Source organism: Hakea prostrata, chromosome 3, assembly GCF_041222555.1.
Source record: "Hakea prostrata isolate BN-2017 chromosome 3, UWA_Hpros_2, whole genome shotgun sequence".
In the NCBI taxonomy this organism is placed as follows: Eukaryota; Viridiplantae; Streptophyta; class Magnoliopsida; order Proteales; family Proteaceae; genus Hakea; species Hakea prostrata.
The window spans coordinates 28,520,022-28,544,363 of record NC_142602.1 but is presented as its reverse complement, the minus strand read 5'-3'; the positions used below and the strand labels follow the sequence as shown (position 1 = coordinate 28,544,363).

The 24,342-nt window shown below is 37.9% G+C and overlaps 1 protein-coding gene across 6 annotated transcripts; it reads right to left on the bottom strand.

Moving 5' to 3' along the window:
- Nucleotides 1-2,387: 2,387 nt before the first annotated feature.
- LOC149021992 (serine/threonine-protein kinase GRIK1-like) lies at nt 2,388-23,760 on the bottom strand. 6 transcript variants are annotated; one of them, XM_089150198.1, is made up of 14 exons: nt 23,591-23,760; nt 23,424-23,497; nt 23,112-23,318; nt 22,517-22,802; nt 15,695-15,769; nt 15,569-15,613; nt 12,076-12,150; nt 11,403-11,490; nt 11,122-11,246; nt 5,998-6,093; nt 5,153-5,219; nt 4,936-5,054; nt 4,733-4,811; nt 2,881-3,517 (listed from the first exon to the last, which is right to left on the bottom strand). In XM_089150198.1, exons 4-14 carry the CDS (start codon nt 22,706-22,708, stop codon nt 3,354-3,356), a joined length of 1,125 nt encoding a protein of 374 aa, XP_089006324.1. In that variant the 5' UTR covers nt 22,709-22,802; nt 23,112-23,318; nt 23,424-23,497; nt 23,591-23,760; the 3' UTR covers nt 2,881-3,353. The 6 variants fall into 6 exon arrangements, with proteins under 6 accessions (XP_089006327.1, XP_089006324.1, XP_089006323.1 ...); XM_089150197.1 differs by having other exon boundaries at nt 23,609-23,760; XM_089150199.1 differs by having other exon boundaries at nt 23,619-23,760.
- Nucleotides 23,761-24,342: the final 582 nt, after the last annotated feature.

Genomic DNA, 24,342 nt, shown 5'->3' with positions numbered 1-24,342 from the left:
TTTGGGTTTTTGTACCGCTATCTTGGCTTTTGATCTTTTGGTTCAGGCGACAAGAAAGATTACTACTCCATGTTAGCTATCATTTGAGGACCTTTATCAAGGTAGTGCCACTAGTGTGGTGGAACCTCTAGTGGCCACTGTTGGATGAAACAACTGTCTCTGTTTGTTAAAATTAAGGGTGTCAAAACTTAATCCGGATCGAACTGAAGCTTAATTGGCTGTGTTTGGGCTGAACAACCTCAGCCCACACTAGTTTGGGCTGGTCCGGGCCAGCCCATGTGTGGCCTGCTAGCCCGGTCCGAAACTAGCCTGAACCCGAACCAGCCCATTAAACTTGAACCAGCCCATATGTGTTCATATGCTCTTAATAAATTCTACACGTCAACAAGGTACTCAAAACATATCACTAATAAACCCGAACCCAAACCGTTAGTAAATCCAATTTTAAACCATTAGCTCAAACCGCTAGTTAGTCAGAACACAAATCGCAGAAACCGGACGAAAACCGTTATTTTCTTAATGGGCCATGTTTGAGCTGAGTGTTTTTTAGTCCGAAACCGTTAGACCCAGTCCAAAACTGGTCCAACCCAAACCATTGACACCCCTAATTAAAATCCACATGTGATCCAATGGAAGGCGCCAAATGCACCAATACATCAGCGGCACTACCTATTACAGCATGGAATTGATACGGATGTAGTTGACACCAAAGTCAATATAACATTGAATTTTATATAAGTTGATAATAATAATATTAGGGATTTTTATTTCCAGTAGCCCTACTGCTTCCAACTGAGGGCTAGGATTTTGCCATGTGTTTAAAAAAATAGCCAACAGTCTTAAATCAACTAATTGGGATATAGATGTAAATTTTTTTTTATGATTTTTTACATTTAAAAGATCTATACCTACAAAAAGAGATTTACTATTTTCTAAATTTACAAAACAAATCCCTAATTCTACCCAACTGAATCAATGATCCTTGCCTTTCTCTTCCTTCCCTAACATCACCGGCAGCACCACAATCACCACCACCACTCTTTGGTTCCTCGACCTCTGAAAGTTCCGCAACTACAACTCCTAATTCTAACAAATCTAACTTATTTGCTGGATCTAACACATCTAGCCTATCTCCCACTTCTCATTGTGCTTTTAATTCTACATCTCAATCAACGGGCAATTTCTAAATGCTTTGGCCAAGTAAGTGCTATGGACTAACTTCCTCAAAGGCAGAGTTTGCATAGGTACAGACAGTCCAATCTAACCAGCGCACAGAAGCGTTAATCACAAAATAGCTCGTCAGTCTTGCTCTTCTATGATGTCCCTATCATCTGTGCTTACTGCTTTTTTGTCACGGTCGGTTGTATATAGTTGGACTCCTTAAGGAGTTTCCAACTTACAAAAAAAAATGAGACTTTCGGGGAGCGAGAGAGAGATGAATGGATGTTGAAATTATGTTTTGAATCGTGGATTTAAAAATAAAAATGTTAAAAATTAAAATTTAAATATTTTATATTTACAATTATATCCTATATTTTGATTTATAATCTTTGAATATACAATTTTTTACAAGTGACACGATTTTTTTTTTTACCAAAGTGACACGATCTAGGCCATATGCCACTGGGAGTAGCTGCTGCCACAAATAAAAACCCTAATCTTAGACATACTTGCTCTTGATATTTACGACTTGACAATACATTTATGGACTTTATTTCCCTTTGTCCAAACATGACAAATGCACCTATCCTGTCAAGCAGGGTTCCTGCATTGATCGACTAGTTTTTGTCACCTTCTGAAGCACAGTAGCGAGCAGACATCGTAGGGAGCCTAGGACTGTTTTAGCTTACCCGGCACAACCTGTACCATCATCATCCCTTCTTTCAAAAGAGGACGAACACCTATCACAGTCTGTCAGCAATTTAACGAACAGAGACAGCTGCTGCCTCAAATTCAGAGAATCTGGTCTTCGATGGGATGTCAAATGGACATTATCAGCTTTTGGATCACTAGTCCCAATCGTTGTAAGGCACAGAACCCTACCCCATTGAATGCATACAAAATACAAAACCTTCCAATGTTGGGGCCTGTTCGAGTCACAGGATCAACTTGACAAATGCTCACTGCTCCACATTTATTTCTTCTAGTACAAAATTTATGGGAGGTGGATATGTTCACTTCCCTCTTCATCAGGTTTCTGAATTAAGTATTAATAACCCAAAAAAAAAAAAAAAAAAAAAAAAAAAAAAAAAAAAAAAAATATATATATATATATATATATATATATATATATATATACCCAAAAATATATATATATATATATATATATATGTTCCCTGACGGGGAGCACCCGACGGTATGTAAGGCACAAGTAAAAAATAATAAAACATTAAAAATAAAATCTCATTATCCTAATCCTGTGGGTCTTCTATAATTCGTGGTCAACAGCCGTCAGGGAAGAACAGAGGAGACGATCCAGACTCATGGGGATGGGGGTTAAAAAGCAGTAGCAATATTAGTATAAGAAAACTTGATTAGTTGGGAAATTAACACCAACACTGCAGCTACACAAATATGAGCCAAAGAGATGAGATCAGTAGGGAAATTAAATAAGACTTTGCTACCACATGACTTGCTCGCATGGAATTTTCGAAATTCCAATGGCTATGGTCTCCTGTACCCTTCTAATCACAGCCACTGGATCTCAAAAATGCTGCATCATGATCCAAGAGCCCTTGGAGATATACTCACCCAGCAACAAACAAAGAATCCCCAAAGTCCAAGACAACAGCAAAACAGAGGCAGGACTGTCTAAGGAGAAAGCATCTGTAGTTGCATCTTTACCAGTAGTATCTGTGGCTTGTGATTACTGTGTTAACGTGTATAATATAATCTGTCAGTATTCTATTCGTAAGAGAATACATTTCACTAGAAGGATGTAAAAAAACACACTGATTCAGAACAACCCCACCCCCCAACAAAAACAAAGGGGAAACGAACTAAGCAGGCCAAATTTCACAGTAATGAACAAATATGGAAGACCAAAAGGCCATTTGCATTGAAGGGAAACTTCTCTGTAACTCAAAAGCCGGGAAATCTTTCTCTCATTTGTTTCTCAGTATTGGTGGCTTGAACTGTCAACCATCTCCTCTAACCCAACAACAACAAGCCTTCTCCCAACTACTTGGGGTCGGCTACATGATTCTTGCCTTCCACTCATCTCCTCCAACCCCACAATAGAAAAAGAAAAAATCACACGCATACAGCTACAATTAGTAATTCCCTGAGGTAAATACCCTTGCTTGCTGTACAAAGAAAGAGAGTCAAAAAGGAAAATCTCATTCCTGAACACTTCAGTCAGTGCTGATCATATTATCTTTGTTCATTCCTCCAGACTCTTGCAGTTGAGACTTATTGGACCTACTACACCAGCAAGAGTAGTGAGGGATGGGGCCTTCATCACCAATTACCCAAGAATGTCTTGCAACACCATCCAAAGTCAGTCTCTCCTTCGGATCTGTAGTACGAGATGTTTTAGAAGCAACACTAACAAAAGCAGTAATTAAAGTAGGCCAAGTTAATCTCCACCCATGGTGAGAAGATAATCACTTCAACTATCCCATCTGAGTATTGGGCTAGAGAGGCATTTGGGACCATGAAAGACGGTAGGTGGAAGCTAATGATAAACGTAGAGTCCAATCTTAGCACCACATCAACATGGTGAATAGATTATTTTTATCCAGGTGGTCATCAAAAACTTAATCTAGCAAGATAATGGGAAATGGAAGATGTCTTTTTATCTGGATAAGTTCCTTACTACAGTGGCCATTTCCTGCCAAGGTGGGTAAGGACACAATAGTTTTGATTTCCTGCCAAGGTGGGGAAGGACACAAAAGTTTTGATTTCCTGCCAAGGTGGGGAAGGACACAAAAGTTTTGATTTCCTGCCAAGGTGGGGAAGGACACAATAGTTTTGATATCTGAATAGATGACAGTAGTGCATTGCCAACCATATGAAACACCATGTACTCGACATTACCATCATATTTTCGATTCTTATTTTATTCATATTATAACCTCTATTCTGGCTCCAAGCATAGCTGCATTGAGTTAAGAGTTCCACGAAGTTTGAGCACCAACTCAACTGCTACTTGACAGTTATGATACCTTGCTCAAGGAATAGAGCATTCATTTGTAAGACAAAAATGGGAAATCACCGACAGAAACTTATCTGACAGTGAATCAATCCAAATGGGTCAACAGTCTGCTGCTACATGCAGTCCAAGGCACCGACTTCTCATGTTGCAGAACAGAACATAATAATTAAGGATGAATCAAACATCATGCTATCAGGTAAGCAACCCACCAGAGATATGCGAGTGACCAGAGAATTTTCTTGCATCCTTGGTGACCAAGGTGGAAATATATTCATCACTGGGAACATAAGCCCCTATTTAGGGCAACCTTAGTAAAGTTTTAGACTTCAGGGAGGTCATAACAGGTTTAACCAATGAATGGTGAACCAAATAACTGAAGAAAAAAAAAATGATGTTATAGCCACAACTCAAAGGATGGTCAGCCCCATCACTTGCCATGGGCTAGTTCAGAACACAAGTGTAGCAATACCTTATTATTGATTATGGTCATGGTCATGATGAGTGCAGCAGCCAGAGCATACCATTTTAGACCATTAAAATAAGTGGGATAAAGAATAATAACAGAAGTCAACTAACCTTTGCAGAGAAGTCCTTCCAGTAAGTTCCTTAGCTGTGGGTTAATGACCTCCACAATTGTTAAAGGTTTATTAACTATCTGGAAGAGACAATAGCAGTTTCTTTTAAAATGTGTTACACTTCAATGGAAGTTTTACAGGAGAGAGGATTAATTAGATGAAAGGAAGATGGTATCAAAAAAGCACTGAGGCAGACAAAAGCACCTTGTCATATGTATCCTGCAGAGTCTCTCCTAGAAACGGGTATTGACCCATAATCATACAATACAGAGTAACACCCACAGCCCATGTATCTGCCGCTTTACCATGATGGTAAGTTAGACCTGTTCATCAAATGTAAAGTAAATATAATTAAACATTTTGCTAGAACACCTTCTACATGTCCCTCATGATATTTATGAGAAATTTTAAGATTTCTCACCCAAACAGCACTCAGGTGCAGTGAACACAGGAGTCCCAGGAGACCGTCGGAGCTTATCATTATCACCCTGAAGAAACACAGTTACTCAAACCATTATTTCCATTTGATTTCCTTCCAAGCAGATAAACAAAAACTGACTAAACAATAAAACCACACCTTCATGAACCAGAAAAACACCACCACACTTCCAGCAAGTGGCTATGAGACAACATTCAAGTTCCTAGCCCATGCCATTCACATTTTTTCCCCCATACCTAACTCATGACCCTGAAGCACAATACTTAATCTTCAATTTCAATTTTTTAATGCAGGAAGGGCACCACAAGATAAATACAGTAGTATCCGGCTACATCACTACAGGTTTCAGTGCTAGATTTTTACAATGGACTTCTGACGTGGTAAATCCAAGTCACCTATCAAAACAAGATTCACCAGGATAGCCATATCTCCTTGCCCATGCCACCTCTACCCTGCATTTACCCCTTTCATCATGGATAATAGGGCTTAAATTTTGTGGTTGGAAAACTGTTCAAGTTCTATCCATTTCACATAGAGCTGTTGCATTCAAACTGAACTGGAACCAGAGTACCTTGGCATAATACATCAACCATTAAGCATCTGTCACAAGTAAAATCTTATATGCAAATACTCCAACCTTTGTTCTTTATGCAGCATGCTTGGCTGCTAAAAAAGGTCTAACAAGAGCATGACAGCACCAATTGCTTTTGACCACAAACGGGCATGCAAAATATTAAAACCTATATAAAGGATATTAAAGAGCTTATTCTTTTGTTGATTGTAGCATATTACCTATTCATGCATCAGGAAAAGCAACACAATTGTACCTCAAATACTTGGCTGACACCGAAGTCTACTATCTTCACTGTACCGGTACTCGTTACCAAAAGGTTATCAGGCTTGATGTCTCCATGCACAATATTCTGTTAATGTAGAAGGCAAACCAAATTAACAGACGATGACCATAATGAGTAAAAATATCAACATTAAATTCAAAATGAGGGGATAATAACAGTGTCATCCATAAAGCAGCTAACCCAAATAAAACCTTAAAAACAAAAATCTGCAGAATTAGCTTCCAGGTGTTTCTTTTAACATGGATAACTAAACAAGAAGATCAGACTTCTCCAACAACTAATCTTTTTTAAATACCCAAATGAGGCTCCTGCCACTGCGAGGTCTAGGGAGGTTAATAATATATGCAGCCTTACCCTGCTTTCAAGCCTGTTTCCAATTCTTCAGAAACTCATGCTGAATAAAAAAAATTTAAACTGGGACTGGTAAAAACTTAAATATATCGCCGTAATGGCATTGAACTCCTTTTAAATGGAAAACTGAACATTGAAGACACTTCAATTCAAATAAAATAACGCTTTGACCAAAGTCCAAACCAAAATAGACTAAAAACAAAATTTATAAATCCCTCTCCCACTTTGGCAATTGGCACCAAGGTTGGAGATCTTGCTTTCGAAGGCAATCTTGCCTTTCAGAAAAATCGAAATCTCGCTCGAGTTGGCAAGATCTCGGGCGAGATGTTGTAAATCTAGGGGGCCAACTCGAGTGAACTAGAGGGCCTATCTCGGGGGGGGGCTGTTTAAGGATTAGGTTTGGCTCAAACTTGGTACTTAGCCTATTTTAGGCCTTCTAAATACACTGGTAACCTTAGATTTGTGAGAAAACAAACCTTTGTATAAGTTCCAACTCGACCCTAAATTTTAAACTGAAATGCAGCAAGATGAAAATGCAATGTTATAAAAAATGAAAATAGAACCATTAATTGATACAAATGAAAACCAAGTGATAAGATACATCAAATAACTTCAAGTGTTCAAAATTCCATCCATATGAGTACAATACAACATCATCATTCTTGACTCTCAAGAATACAATAGCATAAGACTATAAGCATCATAAGTTGGCACCAACCAACACTGAATTTGAATTCCTGGAACGAAATTGGAGTCAACACAGACCCCCATTTCTCAATCTATATTTCACTGGGACAGATTCACCACTTCACCCTTGTTTTGCTTTTGCAATATGCTAACAAGGGCTAAGTAAATTCTTTGTGATTTTTTTTTACTGAACCTGCACTATTGCCATTCCTGGTGATAGCTCAACCAGTCTGTCTGGATATTGGATCACCCTGTTACAATTCATTCTAACAGCTAACAAATAAATCAACAGTTTGCTAGAATGCATCCCCCTAGCAGCCACAAACAAAATAAACAGAACAGATACCGCATGGATGCTTGTAAATGAAGTGGCTAGATAAACTCAGCCACATTATTCCTTCTATGAGGCTTGAGTAACTTCTTAGCATTAGGAAGACAAAAGCTGTGGATGGAGTGAAATTCACCAACTATACAGCTTGTCTGGGTTGAATTGAACCTACTATACATTGCAAAGATAATGGACAAATTGACAGCAGTAGCGAAGGCTTTGAATGTAGTATAGAAAGTGCTTAATAGAAAACTGTGGGAGGAAAGTGGCTGCAAGGCTTGACTCGATGTGGGTACATCTGCCCGTACAACTCTCAACTAGGATAGATGAATGAGTGTCACAATTTCTCAAGAATTCTGCTAGGGTAATTAGAAGAAGAGATGGAAAACTCACAAGGTAGTTCTAGTATGATTTTTAACCACAGCTAACATCCATAGAACCATCACAATCAGGCTTCAAAATATTTAACTCCATAACTCCAACCTTGGCACGGATGTTTAGGTGTTACTATTAAAAATTTCGACCTTGTAGAAAAGAAAACTGAGAATCAAGAAGACAAAAATAAATGGTCAAGAGGATCTCCTCCCCCACCCACACAAAAAAAAAGGGAAAAACAAGCTTTGTTATTCTTCTAATATCGACGTACAATGCAACACAAAACTTGGAACAAAAGCCACCAATGAATCATCTCTAAACCATGGTATAAATTTCGGTTGAAACCATCAAAATTTTTGTTTTTGAAAAGAAAAAGGAGCCGTAACCAGGGTGGAATTGAAACAGTACCAAGTTTCAACCAAATTGGTTGAAATCTCGAAACTTGTGACATTTCGTAGGTTTCAACAGCTTCTACTAGATTTTGCCTTTGAGTTTTGACCCCAAACCATTTTTTTTACCCGTTTTTTGCTTGAGGGGGTGTCATACAGAGCATTTTTCCCTTATCACACATTTCCTAGGAAAGGATATCTACATTATGTTGATGATTCCATCAATAGAAACATAGTGAATCAATTCCTGGACAATTTCTATGCATAACATGTCATAGGAAACCTGCAGCCAGTATTCAAAGTACTACCATAGACAGGGAATGTAATGGAATCCTTAATCTATAAAGAAGTCCCACTTAGGGTTAGAGTCTTTTAGTAGGCTATAAATAGCCTATTCTTTCTTTGTAAAGGTTAAGTCTGATTATTTGAATAAGAGTTCTTGAGTTGAGGACCGTGTTTGAGGGGGCCAGGGCAGATTTCCAACAAGTTTCTTCTTCAAAAATCAGCAACCATCTTCAGTCTAGCACCCTTCTTCCAGTCTCCATCAACATCTATAAGAAACTACGAAAGCCTACAAAGTACAACATACCCCATCCCCTCCCCTCCTAGTGCAACCCTAATTTCCCTTTCCCCTTGCTGCCATACTTTGCAGAATCATTCCCCAAGGCCCACGACACCCCAGCCCCTTCCCCCAAGCCCTACGATCTCCCCTAGACCTTCCCCTATCCTACGAGACCCCCTCCCCTCCCCAACCCTCTCAGCCCTCTTGCTGTTTCTTCTTCCCTACAGGAGCAGCAGCCACCCTCCCCTATTAGGACCTTAATCCCCACCCCCTTACCTTCCCTTTCCCTCCTAGTTGGATCGCATATCACCCCTCATCCCATCTAATGTAACCCAGTTTCTGGGTTATCTTCAGGATCTTCTAATTGAAGTTGCAGCAGCAAATAGGGAGTCTCTGATGTTTCGGCCAAGGTTTAAAATGGATTTCAAAGCTGCTGGTGTTTAATTTCAGATCTGAAGTTGATAAAGGAATTCAAAATTCAGACTTGAGATCAGGTCCTAGACTAATTAGGACTTGGTTTAGAGTTTCGGATGGGCTGGTTGTGAACTGAGGGTTTTCTGGTTTGATAGTTTCAGAGACAGTTGGGGCTGAAGTAATTAGGTTTTCAGAAAATCTGGAAAATCAGAAATTTTCTGCAACTTCAATGGAGAAGATGAATAGCAGAAAATTTTCAATCTAGAGTTTTAGTACTGGAATGGATAGGGAGTTGTGAGGAGGAGTTCCTAAAGTAATTGAGATTCTAGGGATAGAATTTGGGAGTCTAAAGGTCAGGGAAAATGGCTTTTGGAAGGATGAAAGAAATCTTGAAATCTGAAATTTCTGCAATCCAATGAAGAAGATGAATTGCAGGTTTTTTGTTTAAACTCTAGAACTAGGGCTGAATTGGGGAAAATAAGAGTAGGACTGTATTCTAGGCTTAAGGGTGAACTAAAAGGAAGAAAAAGGGTCCAATTGGGGCTGAGAATAGGGGTTCCCTAATAGGGTTAGGATTGCAAACGTGGGAAGGAAGAAGAGGGTTCCTAGGGCTTGGGAAGGGGCTGGAGTTGGAGGATTTAATAGGGGAAGGGCCAGCAAGGTCTGCGATGGGGTTAGGGTAATAATCTAGGTCAAACAAAGGGGAATTAGAGCAGGGAAGCTACGGTTTCAGGGGGCAAGGATTCTAGGGTTTCAGATCAAGGAAGGGGAAGGCTGCGGATAGAAAGAGGGTGGGGGGGGGGGGGAATGGTCTGACTTACTTGTGGAATGTGGATTGCAATTGAAGTGTTGGAACTGTACTTGAAGGTTGTTGCTTGCTGGAATTTCTGAAAGCTTGTTTGAAGAAGAAAAAGAAAGTTGACTATAGGAGATCCTCCTACCGCAGGTCACCCTCCCAGGGATCCCTTGACTTACCAAGTTGAATTTTCTCAAACTCAATTCATTCATTCACTAATCCAATCTGAAAATTACAATGCAATAGAGGCTATTTGTAGCCTAAACAAAAGACTCAAGACTCAAAAAAGGAAACTTGATTGCCAAGCAACCCAAAGCTACCAGACTAGTGCCTAAAATTTAGGACTCCTTATTAGGAAATAGCTCTTTCCTAATTTACAACTCTATGACTCTTAAAAAGGATACAAGACAGAATTACTAAGACTCCAAATTAAAATTTATTAGCAGAATAAAAAAATTCAGAAATTACTCTGCCCTAACTCTACACGGATTAAGGGGTGAAAATGACCAATTGCCCTTCGGTCAGTTTCAGCCCCCCATGTTTGGGCTCTATTTCAGATGGGCCTAGACCCCTTCTAGGCCTTTTTTGGGGCTGCCTTGGGGCTGGATACATCACCATCCCTTCCCTTAATTCCATCTAAAGTCTGAAACCCCGACCCTTCTAAAATTCCTGCACTTTATCTTCTTCATTAAAGTCCTGCAATTCATCTTCAACCTCTAGTAAGTAAAACCTAGTTCAACATAAACCCTCAACCAAACTCCAACAACACTTAGGATTCGTATCTCCTACACCTATTTTACTTTCCCTTCCAAATCCTAACCCTAGTTGACTTCCCCAAGAGCCGCTACAATAAAACCATTAGGATTAAACCTGAAATTACAACATACCAACAACAGCCCATTCCTAACCTAACCGAAACCCTAAGACCCCAGTTTCCAAACCCTAACTCTGAAATTCAGATCTGAAATTTGTCTTCTAGGGATTAACCTAACCTTTGTGAACTCTAAAACCATCCCATAAGATTAGACTTATTTTGTGGAAGATTCTGGGCAGCCCTTAATTATAATGAAATCATCATAAAACCCAAACCCTAAAATTGGTTTTCACATTGAAAAGACTCATAGACAAACAAATTATTCAACCAAAGGAATATACAAAATATTCACAAAGGAAGATAGATTCTATATCATACATGATCGTGCAGATACATCAGCCCAGCAACTACATCCCGCAAGTACTTTTGAGCAGTATTTTCCCCTAAGGTGCCGAGTGGACTAGAACTCTCCCACTCCAACTTAGCTTCCACATATTCAAGAACTGCAAAAAAGAAGAAAAATCTGGTCAAGAATATTATATATATATATACACACACAGAGGCCATTAAAAATGAGACACTAGGAAACATCTACAAGATTTAGTAACTCAGAAAAAAGAAAATTGAAAGTCCCATTGAAGAAAGAGTTCAATGATTACCCATGTAGAAGTAATCTGCGCCTGGGTCATCAATCACCTCAACAAGATTGACTATATTAGGATGATCCAAAATTTTCATGATTGAAACCTGTAAAAGACAAGAAAATGTACGGTCACCTTTGACGGAATATGACTAACTAAATGGGTATTACCATATTATATATGACTAACTTTCAAGCAGTACTTTCCCCTAAGCTATTTTTAAGCCAAAAGGTGCCCCTTTTTGTCAATAAAGCATCAATTTGGCATCCAAAACCTCCTTGATGCTTTTTTTTATTAATTTCTTTATCTTTTTAGAATTTTGATTTCTATACTCAGGTTTGTCTTTCTCTTTTCTTATCCTTTTTCCCCAGCCCCATCATTTTATGCCATTATGCTGTGGATCGCAAACCTGTAGTTTAAGTCTTTAACAGTCTTTTTTCCCCTATATATTCACAATTTTATTTTATGTCTCATCATCTTTTGTGTATTGCAAAATTTTAATTTAAGTCTTCAACAGCTTTTTTTCCTTTTTAATTCATTAATCTGTTTTATATGTTTTGGATTGTAAATCTGTGATTAAGCCTTTAACAGCCTTTTTTCCCCTTTATATTCATAAATCTGTTTATATGTCACTATATTGCAACATGTTACCTGTTAGAACTTAGTAAGGAAGAAATAATGTGCTGCTCACCTCACGAAGAACATCAGTCATTGCAGTTTCTGATGGTGCTACACGCAGCTTTAACAAATGAGACTTGTGAAAAGCCTGCAAATTATTTTATCGGAACTCATTAGCCCACACAGAATGCAGAATTACGAGATAGCACACATCAGCCAGCACTCAAAAAAATATTACATTTGATCTTAGTTAACTCAATTTTAATGGTTATGTGTTAGCTGGTATACCTTATAGGTTGCTAATGGATAAAGTTCACTTGACACATAGTACCATTTATAATATGGTTCTATGGAAGTACACTTAGATCTAAGCTATAGAGGTCCATACCAGTAAAATAAACATACCTACCTGATAAATTCCAATATTAAAAGGGGGCATAACCAGTACACAAGGCTCCACCAACCACCAAAATGGGCCTATTGCCTAAAAATAAGCCTACGTTAGGTTATCTAAGTCAAGTGCCTTTCATCATTACTTTAGAAGTGAAATGGGCCTCTTAACAAGCCTATAATTGGAAAACTATCTCAAATACAAGAATACATTAGTTGCTTAGCGTGCTAGGGTATCATGTAGTGATGTAGGGTCAATTTATGTAAGGGAAATTATGTCTTATAGTATGCAAACAAAGTTGCTGGCCATATCTTTCTCAAATCTGACTACAGAATCATTCATTGAGTCTACATCATCCCTACAGTTGCTCCCATTAAAGCACCACAACTCCACAACAGAAGCTTCTAGAAAAACACAAGTGAAGCGTTCATCTAGATTTCAGCCCAGACTAATCAGAACATCAGATTACATCCATCTCTGGACCATATCATCACAACCATTAACTTAGTTTCAATCTGGTATCCAGCCACACCAGATTATTAAAACCCTGGATCTAGCCATTTCTTGAATTTTTGGACTCCCCAAAAAACCCAGATTTTCTAACCTAGATCTAATGCAATCCAACCATTACCACCCTCCAACTTGGAACTACAACAGCGTATACCTACCCCCATTACTTGATACATGTTACAGCCCCATCTAACCACTATAACCTTGGTTGTTGTGTACCCCAACAAATTTTCCCAACATCTCAACTCCTGAAAACCCATGGTGTCCATGAAACCATTCCTTACTCATCCAATTTGTTTCAAATTGAAAACAGCCTTGCTTGCCTCTTCTTACACGTTCTCTAACCATCCAAAACCCAAAACGAAAAACTCCATCTCAAGAAAACCAAACAACTCCAAAGATCACCCCGTAATTCCAAGAACCCTATTCTCATTGTGGGCCTTGTATACCCTACAAAATTTCAACAATCCCTTATTTTCCGCCCAATTCGAGTTAGTCTGACTTCTGATTAAATTTCTTGGCGTGGTTCCTCACGTATTCTATGTAAGAGAACTACTTAATTGTAATATGTACACATTATGTTCTTTACTTAGCATGATTGTGTTTTAATATTCACTATGCTAGTTGTAGCTCAATACTCTTACCATGCACAGCTGACCAAAGTAAGGTGAAAGGCAATTGTAGGGATGGAACAAATTTCCACCGAAACGGTCGAAATTTTGATCAAGATATCTGCCTTTTTCAAAATCGAAATGAGACCTGTGAGATCTCATTTTGTTACAATGTTTTGCATGAAATGGTCCATAATTTCAACTGAAACAAGTCAAAACCTTGTTTAGACCAGTTTAGGTCAATTATTCCTTATAAAATCCTCTATCTTGGTTGAAACTTGTGATATTTTGCAAGGTTCAACCTTTCTGCCCTGGTTTTGCAACTTAGGTTTTGACCTATATTTCCTAATTTCTCGTCTTTTATGATTTCTACCCCATTTTCACCCACTTTCCACAACTATTTTGCCTTCAAACAGCTCTTTTACTCATCTGCCTTCAAACACCTCTTAAGTCACAACAGTTATTCATGGGCTCAAGCCCAAACTACAAGGGAAACTTCGATGCTCAAAGTGATATAAGGCCTCTACAGGCACAAAGTGTGAAGCATGAGCCCTACCCAACAATTCCAAACTTTCCATTTTTTATTTTTGTTTTGTCAATGCCTTAAATGAGCCGTCATTTGATCTAGTTGGTCATTGTATTTTGTTGACATGTTGTGTATGTAACAATTTTATCAAACAATTCATGTATGTTAATGATTTTATGCTTGTATGCAATATAGTTTGTACTTCTCAAAACCAATCATTTGTTAGTATATTTGAATGATAACTTTACTTTTGATGTATCCTCTAACAATTCTCATTGTGTTTCTTATGATGTTGAATCGGTAGGAGGCAAGAAATCAGATTGAAATGGAGGGCCTATAATCCCCAAATCCATTCTCCCCCTTGATCCTTGTCCTTTGGATCTTTTGTATTGTTCTCGTCTTTTAATTGATTAATTATTCATCCAAAAAAATTCATGTATGTTAATGATTTTATGCTTGTATGCAATATAGTTTGTACTTCTCAAAACCAATCATTTGTTAGTATATTTGAATGATAACTTTTTACAGATTTTTTTTTTTGGCAAACTAACAATTCTATTGTGTTTATTATAATTTAAATAGGTAGGAGGCAAGAAATCAGATGAAATGGAGGGCATATAATCCACTAAATTCTAGGGAAGGAAACGTTTGATTTGAAGAGTCCTATTGTATTCAACCGTTAAGGATTAGATTGAAGGTCAAAACCTCAATTAGGCTTTAATTGGGTAACTGTTGAAAGAGTCCTATTCGAAACCGAAACCTCGAGCCTTGATTGTATGGTGATCTAGAACAAAATTAGAAGAGCCCACTTTTTTTTTTTTATCATTCAGTTCAAGGATCGTACATATTAATTTTGGAGGTTATAACTATGATACAATTCAGTACTCCGTTCAGTTATCTTTTGAGGAATTCATATGTTGCCAATGACATATTTGATGATCGCTCAAATGTGGGAGTGTAAAGGAAGAGAAGTAAAAGGCCACCAGATAATCTATAGATGTATATGTCTTCCTCTGTTATTTGTCAATTATACTTTTCCGCTGTAATTATGATTGCGAAGATAATTTGGTGTTTAAGGAAATATTAACTGTCAGAGTGTCAGGTTCCCAATAGGATTTAAGTGTTCTGGGGCCCATCAGAAAAGACAGTTGGAATGCACTGGCATAATTTGGAATCAAGATGCGAACACTAGGCTTTTGCTTGTTAAGCAATTCACCTTCAAACCCCCTCTCCAACCATGAGGGGAAACTCTTACAAATAAAGCAAAATATTTAATACTAATATTACTCATTCCAAACAGATGGATCAAATTATAAATTATAAATCAACCAAAAATAGAACATAAAATCCAAAATCAACTAGGACATCTAGATGCTGAATTACTTTGATCAAGAAAAATAAGTATAAATGACAAACAACATCAACCAGGCTGAGATAAAGACAACATGAGACATGCCATGCATGATATTTTCATATAACAGAAAACATGAGATACTGCGCATGATTTTGCTTAAAAAAGAAAAATTACCTTAATGGCATAACTCTTACCATCAACATTGCTATGATATAGAACCTGTCAAATTGCAAGGACAGTATTTGTGAGATTTATTCCATTACAAAAGGAAATGTCTGAATTTATTCAAACTATGGTTACCACTTTTCCGTAGCTTCCAGAACCAATCCTACGCACCCGGACGTATTCATTAATCATTCTATTCCCATTCTCATCCTGAAAATGTATCCAGCAATCAGTAGAAGTTACAGAAAATTCCCTATGAACAAGGCTTTAGTTTTAAATGTGCATGTATGCATTACTAACGAACAAGGAAAATGTAGAATGCAGGCTTATTCAGTAAAAAGCAATGCTGTAAACACAGACATATCGAAGAATGACAAACAACAGCATTGAACATGTGCCAATGGTGGCATACCTTAGATATTTTGATAGTCAACATGCTTATTTTAGAGGCCTTATACAAGTAACATACCATGACATGGATCTTAGTAACAGTAATTGAAATTACAAATGTTACTGGTAATATTCACAAGAATCAGCTAATCACGTAAAGGCCAATGCTTAACCCATATCACAAGTCAAACATTGAATGGGACCATGTTGAAGAAGAAATACTTTCACCAGATTTGTTGCTTAGGTTAACATGCAACTAAAGGCCATGTTAAAGGAGATCTCCACATCTTATTGGCCCAATTTCAACCCAGAATGAGCACAATGTGATCTTAAAAAACCTTCTATAATTTGTTAACACTTTGAACCATATTTTTTTTATTTTTTATGATCAATATCAGCCCTATGGGGGGCTGATCCCACATCAGTTACAATTGGATTGGTCTGGGTTGATTGGTATTGGGTTTCCTTTCCTTATAAAACAAATTATGGGGCTGAATTCCCCCAAGGTCTGTATCAGTGGTATCATAGTAGCTGATCCTCAACCGCAAGCCTCTCACAAAAGGAATGACGTGGTGCAGTGGAAGAAGCTGCTAGGAAGGGGTCTCAGTCTGTTGAGGCCGCCATGAATGTCAATCGGAAAGCATGCCGATATGTTAAAACCCACAACAGTCATGTGGGGGGCTTTCTCCCACATTGGTTACGAAGGGGATTTTGTGTGTGTTGATACGGTCTAGGGTTCCGCACCTTATAAGTCAATATGGAGTTTAAATTCTTCATAAGATTCATATTCTGCCAACAATACACACTCATATTGGACAGGACATATGCAAAAAAAAAACCCCAGCCCTAAATTAGGGTTTTGTAGATTATACAAGGATTATGGAAATGGTGAAGACATCTGTAAGATAGGTGTCAACAGAAACTGGATGTTGCATTTTAGCACAGTAATGGAAAACAGCCAGATAGTTGATCCAGCAGCTGCTGTGATTGATGGTAGAGACGATGACAAGAAGGTTTTTTTTTTTTTTTGGGGGAAAGGAATAAATTGAAGAAGAATAATAGTAGGAACATCCACTTAAGGCCACATGAATCCATCGAACACATAGAAGATAATCCACTGTTCAATTGAGGAAATTAATCCAAGACCAACTCAGCCTTTCCCCAACTAAATGGGTTGGCTAACTGAGGAAATTAATCCGCATCTTGCAAAACCCATTTAGCCATAAGAAAGAAGAAAACATCTGAATTTTATTTAGATAAAAATAAATAAATAAATAAATAAAAACCCACCATGTAGTGCAGACCTTAGAGGAGTCTTCTATGGTGGACTTTCACAGAGGGAGAATTAAAAGAGTAGAAAGAAGAGTAAGAAGAAATCACATAAAAAAGACAAGGGAGAAGAGTTCACACAAACACAGCCACTCAGACTCTCTTACATCATATACTCAATCTATCGTACATAATGGGGGATTACATTATATATAAGGCAAATTAAAAGACTTATAAATTAACCAATAATTCAAATAAGGAAACTAAAAAAAAAGAGAGAAACAAAATAGCCTACTAATTCAACTTCTAAAATAACTTAAATAAAATAAACAGAGAAACTATTTCCCTAAATAAAATATTTCCCAATATTCTACCAGACCATGACCCAAACTAGACCAGTTCATCCCTATCTGGAAAACCAGTTGGATTTTGGGCCAAGGCAGTGTATCTGCATCAACTCTCTCAATCAGGAGAAAAACTTGCCCATGAATCCTGTAAAATGAGAGAATCAGCACCATCTGATCTGCATCCACAAATATAAACTCTGATGAGGTGACAATCCAATGCATCCCATGGTCGACTAGTTGATGGTCATTAGCAAACAATATGCCTAGACCAGTTCATCCCTATCTGGAAAACCAGTTGGATTTTGGGCCAAGGCAGTGTATCTGTATCAACTCTCTCGATCAGGAGAAATACTTGCCCATGAATTCTGTGAAAATGAGAGAATCAGCACCATCTGATCTGCATCCACAACTATAAACTCTGATGAGGTGACGATCCAATGCATCCCATGGTCGACTAGTTGATGGTCATCAGCAAACAATATGCCTTCAATGGGAATATGATCATGGAGAATCACAACCGAAATTGGACGACCTAACAATTATTCAATTTCAACTTCGATCAGCCCGTGTGCATCAATTTGATCGTCGCTTTCATGGGTCACAATTTTGTTGACGTCTGATTCCTCTTCCAAAGATTGTAACATGCTTGACATCATGTTATAGAAATTGTTATTAATATTGTGAAGCTAAAAAGAAAAACTGTCAAGCTGGAAAGTTTGGCTTGCTTTTTACGGAACCCATCATGAATCGAAAGGTATAAATTGTCCTAATAAATCTCCATGTATGAAAGCCAATTAGAAAAATTGTTGGGGTAACGTCACGTAGGAAAAATGCCCCATGGGACTCTGCTTGTGCAGAAGAAGCCTTCAGCACTGAGTTTGCCCTTTTAATAAATCCTCCATGTAGCACACTTATAATAACAATGGCAGAATTGTAAATAAGTAAAACAGTGTAAGTGGATCATAGGATAATAAATAATTAAATCTCAATTGGCAGAATGCAGAATTTTCTAATGCAATTAGAAGTCTATAAGGGAATGGCAGATTTGTAATTAAATCAGACTCTATTAGTGAATGGCAGAATTTGTAAATAAGTAGCAGTGTATAAGAGAATGGCAGATTGTACTGAGTTTCAAATAAAACATGATAAGGTCTTTATGTATGAAAGGGGGAGGTAAACTTGGAAACAAGATACAAAATGGGACTAGAAAATAATAAAAAACAGGGGAGATCAGGAAAGAAGAAAACAGAGGAGAAGAAAGAAATAGGAATCATGTGTCAGAAGGGAGTATACTACTGTCTCTGGGGCAGAGAAAAAAAGAGAATGGCCGACTATGGAGATGCATCTGCTACTCCTATGAAAATAGGGAAGATCCAGCGACAGTCTATGATGTAGCCTCAAGTGAATGATGACCAGGTTTCCAAGATCTTCAATGAAACAGCATAAAACCAGACTTCCGAACAAGGCTGTAAAGGGATTTTGGGTATTTCTAATGATTAGATCTAACTAAAACTTTAAGGGATTGGTATGCAGGTCCTAAAAAGGGTATGGTGTAAAAATTGGCTAAATCTGATGGCTAGTTTGAGAGCCCTAAATTAAGTAGAAGTTTTAATCTCAGAAGAACTTCTATGGCTAATGGGCTTAGAGGACATCAATGGAGCTGCAACCTGGGGGAAATGTAGACCTAATATGGGGGAAAAGTTCCTCCAAGTTTGAACCAATTCCAACGGTCAGATTGGCATAGATCTGACTTCAACATTTTGATGCTTAAGGGAATCCGAAAATTCAAGAAAAATAAATAAAAAGGTGAGATAGAAAGGGGATGGATATGTTGGCTGCCACTTACATGGAGGTGGGAGACTTATTCAATATCTTGGAGATGTGGACTAATCTGAATGCAGGCTGAATCCACAGCTGTATAGGTATCTCAGCTTGACTTCAGTAGAGATCCTTACAATCGAGCACCTGGAGATATCTTACCATTGCTGGAGCATGTTATTCTCTGAGAACAACCAACACATAGGTTGCAATAGTTACATTATTAATCATCTGAACTGTATGGCTATACATGCGATGGATGGCTATTTATAGCTTTAGCAAATAGTAGTTCCTAATAAAATAGGAATACTACTTGTACCCTAACTTAACTGAATTTTAAAACAAGCTCTGATTGGATTTGGGTAGTATAGTTCAATCCAACGAAGGCCTGATATCAATATGACTCAACCCTAGGCCTATTCCTAGGAAAAAGAACCTAAGTTGGGGCTGGAACAGCATCAGTCAAACTTCTGAAATCAGGTACATACACCTTTGCTGCTCCTCTCTACTTCTATTCTTCTTTGTTTTTTGGAATTGTATCCATCTTCTTCACTGTTGGGGTCAACTATAGTTTCACAAAGAGAGAGAAAAAGGGAAGGTGGTGGAAGGAGAGGATCATTTGGCACAGATACAAGTTAATGCAAACCTTAGAGGGGTTTGCCATGATGAGCTTTCCCAGAGGAAATCTCATCAAAAGAGAAGAAAGAAAGAAAAAAAAGGGGGAGGGGGGGGGGAGGGGAATTAGCCTTACTCTCTAAGAAACTAATTCAAATTTGGAGACTAAAACTTAATTAGAAACCAAATATTCAAATAATCTAACTCCTAAAATAAATAGAATAAAGTAAACAAAGAAATTATCTCCCCCAATAACATATTTCCGGTAAGTTCTAAACGACCCATGACTTAAATTGAACCCATTCATCTCTACCTAGAAACCTGTTGGGGGCCCAGGGCAGTGTACCAGCACCACCATGTCCTTGAAAGTCAAGGAATAAAGTCTCTTTGTAATATTTCACTAAAGTGAACAACTTCAAAACCAAACTCAACTCCTAGTCATGCAGAATTCTAAGACCAAATAGAAACTCAAATTGGCCTAAACTTTCCTAATTCAGTAAACAACAAGAATAAATGTGCAGCTAAAACCAGAAGTAAGTTTAGCCCCAAAATATCCACAGAACTAACTTAGAAAGTAAGGACACATAGGGTTTCTAGCCAACCCAGATGTGTAAAACCTGATCAAGCTGGGACCAAGAGAATCTTGTAAGCAATTGAGACACTGCTGCAAAATTTGATTCAATTCCACCAGTTGTATTGCAAACATACCATCCACACCAAATAGTAACTAAGTTGCCGCAGACCAAAGTAGCCAGTAGAATGACCCCAAATTAAACTCGAATGATAGCCTGTTCACTTGGAAACCATGCTGCAAATTAGGTTGAATTCTGATGGTTAGGAAAGCAACTATGACAGAGAAGACATTAGAAATTATGGCCTTTCAAGGGGTTTCAATAGGTGAATGAATATACGGGTAGATGATTGAAGGGGAAGTGAGATTGAATCGAAGTTTTAAAACCCAACATAGTTTAATGAGTGGAAGAAAGGTGACGACGATCTAGAGGTTGCAATAGACAACCAAATTCCGAGCAGCAACAACAGCTGATTGAGTGGGGGATCATCAACAATGTCAGGACATCAATTGGTGGTCTGGAGATTAACTAGAGAAGTTTGATGGCATTTTGTAGCAGTAGCCGCAGCAGATTTAATAGAAAGTCAAGCAAATCTGAAACTAGAAAGGACAGATGGATTTAGGATTTGATCCATAACAGCAAGTTTCCTTCAGAATTTAGCCCTCTCAATGAGACCCTGGCCCTTCTTATCACCCAAACATGGACAAGAGAATACGGGAACTCAGAGCAAAGCTTCACTTGATTTAATTCAAAATCACTGAAGGTTGTGAGAGGGCAGTTTACATAGATAAAGAGAAAAGGATTTCATATTTTCTTTCATTTTTCTTGGGGGGTGGGGTTGGAATATGTATTATATGAAGCAAAGGTTTACTCAACAAAAATAGAAACTTTCTACTACTAAAGTAGAAACTAGAGTTTGTGTGAGCTAGTTATCTAAGATATTCTGCAACAACAGAAATATGAACACTAAAATAAAATTAGGGACACTTTGCTTAGAAATATGAATGATTCTCTCAGCATAAGATAGAAACAACCAAATATGGAAATTAAATAAAAAAATTTTACTCTCCAAAGATGCAGTTAAATCCATGTAGGGCCAACTGAGATCTTGTAGGAATATTCTCACCAAATCAAAATATGGGTAGTGACACTGTTCACGTGAGCAGTGTTTCAGCCTCTTTTACTTCACAATTTGTGAACTCTTCTCTTGATACTTCTTGCCAAACAGCTTGGCATCCACATTAATCATAGAAACTAAGAAAGTAATACAATTCCAACCATTTTCCACCCATAATATAGGACAAATGAAGAAGCCCATTGCACTGAAAACACATTAACACGTAAGACCAATGAAAGTACAGTTCACCCCAACACATATTTTTACTAAAATAACTATCTTCTGTGCTGCACTTACACCAGAGACTTGAATCATGAATCAGTACAAACTCTATACCATGGACCCCTTACGTTTACCATTACCTACTAGCTGGAAACTAGTGAATTTTACGAAGTTCACCAACCTCTCTGAAGGTTATATTATCTACTGAAAGGTATCCAAACTTGTATACATTATAATTCTTCACTGTATGCAAGTAAAAAACTTTAGTTCACATCACACAGTACAACAGGTTGCCAAATTTATTTTGTGCGGAAAAACAAATTTGAGGTTTGACCATTTCGAGATTAGATAATATGCATAACAAAATAACCAAAAAAATCTCCATCTGGTTACTAATTGCTTCCATCTAAGCCACTCGACTGTGTTACATGATGGGTTATTTCTCACCAGAAAAATAGAACATGATGGGTTACTTGTTACCTCAGAAAAAACATTAAAGTAATGCAACTTTCAGTGGCACTTTTATATGAAAGCAAATGAAATAGTTCAAGTTCGCAAAAATCTAGAAGTTCAACAGCAAATCTCTCTTTTTGCCCTTTTCTTTTACCTCTGTGCGTACAAGATGATGAGTTTCCTTTACAGGGAACTCCCTGCATATCTTTCCAGTCCCTGCATAGCCATCTTCATGGTTTTCTTCCAGTAAAAACTGTTGAGATAAATGAATTCCTGAGCGAGCCGGAAGTGTCAGTAGTGATCTTTTAGGCTTCCTGGTGAATCCAAAACAACTACAACATCCCATTTCTGAGGCCTTGACAATATAACAGCTCTTCCAAAGTATTAAGATCTTCAACAGCTTCCAAGAAAATAGGAACACAAAGAAGAAAAAGGAACCCCTGAACCATGAAAATCAAAACTAAAAACTCAATCAATGCCTAAATGCTAACGAATTCCAAGTACGACTTAAAGTTCAATTATTTTGTCTGAGAAATAAAATAGAGGGCTGATTGTTAAAATTCGGAATTCCATACGCACCCCTGAAACCTACGATACCCAAATTGAACTAAATGAAGCCCGTTTTGAAGCCAGAAACCATGGTGAACTAAAACAGTAATGAGAATTGGGGCAATGGTGCCTTCTTAAGCGCGAAGATGTGGTGTCACAGTTAATGATAGAGCCTCTAACAATCAGAAGAGAAAAATTACCTGCTTTGGAAGAAGGTAGGGGCATCAAGCCCTAAACACCTTGGTTATTCTAAAGGATGCCATTCACACAACGGAAAAGAGCAGCTGAGAAAATTGATGCCGGTGCGATTCAACGCTAACATCTCGTAAGCTCCAGCTTATAGAAATTGACGTAAGGCCAATCGTCGTCTCCCAGGTAATCCCATCAACTGTTAACAGTACCTTGACCTTCCTCCCCCATCATACGAGAAATCACGAAATTCAATCATCAAAAATAGATAAATTTGGCCTAGATGTACTACAGAAAAAGCCTAAACTTTTTTAGAAACCTACCTGTGATGTACCATTTAATAGAAAAGGTTTTCTGAAGGCATTACTCGGAGAGAGAGAAGAGTGCGCGAACCTACCTGTCAATCAAACCAGCAAATGAGTAGTGCAGCAATCATGAAGACAACGAATAATTCTTAAACTGAACCTCAATAAAAGCGAAATCATGCTACATTGAAAGGAATGCTGACAATATAATACTCGATTCTCGCATATTTTGTGGGAAAAGTGACAGCGACTTCGCATAGAGCGCAAGAAGAGAGAGACAGAAGAGGGTCGGAAGGGGAGACCACAGATTGGAAGGTTAGAATGGCTTGTCACGCATGGGCCGTAGACTGGAAGCTTTGGCCTTTGGGGGTGTTGCACGTGGAGTAGTAGTCGATCCTAGCTGAAGATTGATGGACCATGCTCTATTAAAGTTTAGATAGGATGGGTAGAGGTTTGTGCTTTGTTAAGGCCAGGATGCGAACCAGAGACAAACCGGACACAAATGGGAGATTTTACTGGCGGAACCAGATTCAGAAACGAGATTCACAAATATAAATCGAGATATGGGGGAAACCGAGATTTCACCTATCAAAGCGAAAGATTGAACCAAATCAATAAATATTTTTAAGATAAATCTAGAGATTCATCCAAAATTCAAACCAGAACGAACCAGACCAGAGATTTGAGCGTAGATTTGAAATCTCTAAATTTTTGAAATCTATAGACTCAAGTAACCAAACAGGCCCTTAAACATTTTTATCATACAATCAAAGGATGGGGTCAATGGGGTCAATGGTGTCACCACTAATTCATTTTATTAGCATTCAAAAATAGATTTTACTCAAGTTTGATGTTCAATTCAAATATTTTTTTCTTCCTTCAGAGTGAGTGCTCTTTTTTTCCTCCAGAGTGAGTGTCTTATTTCAAGTTTGCCAGA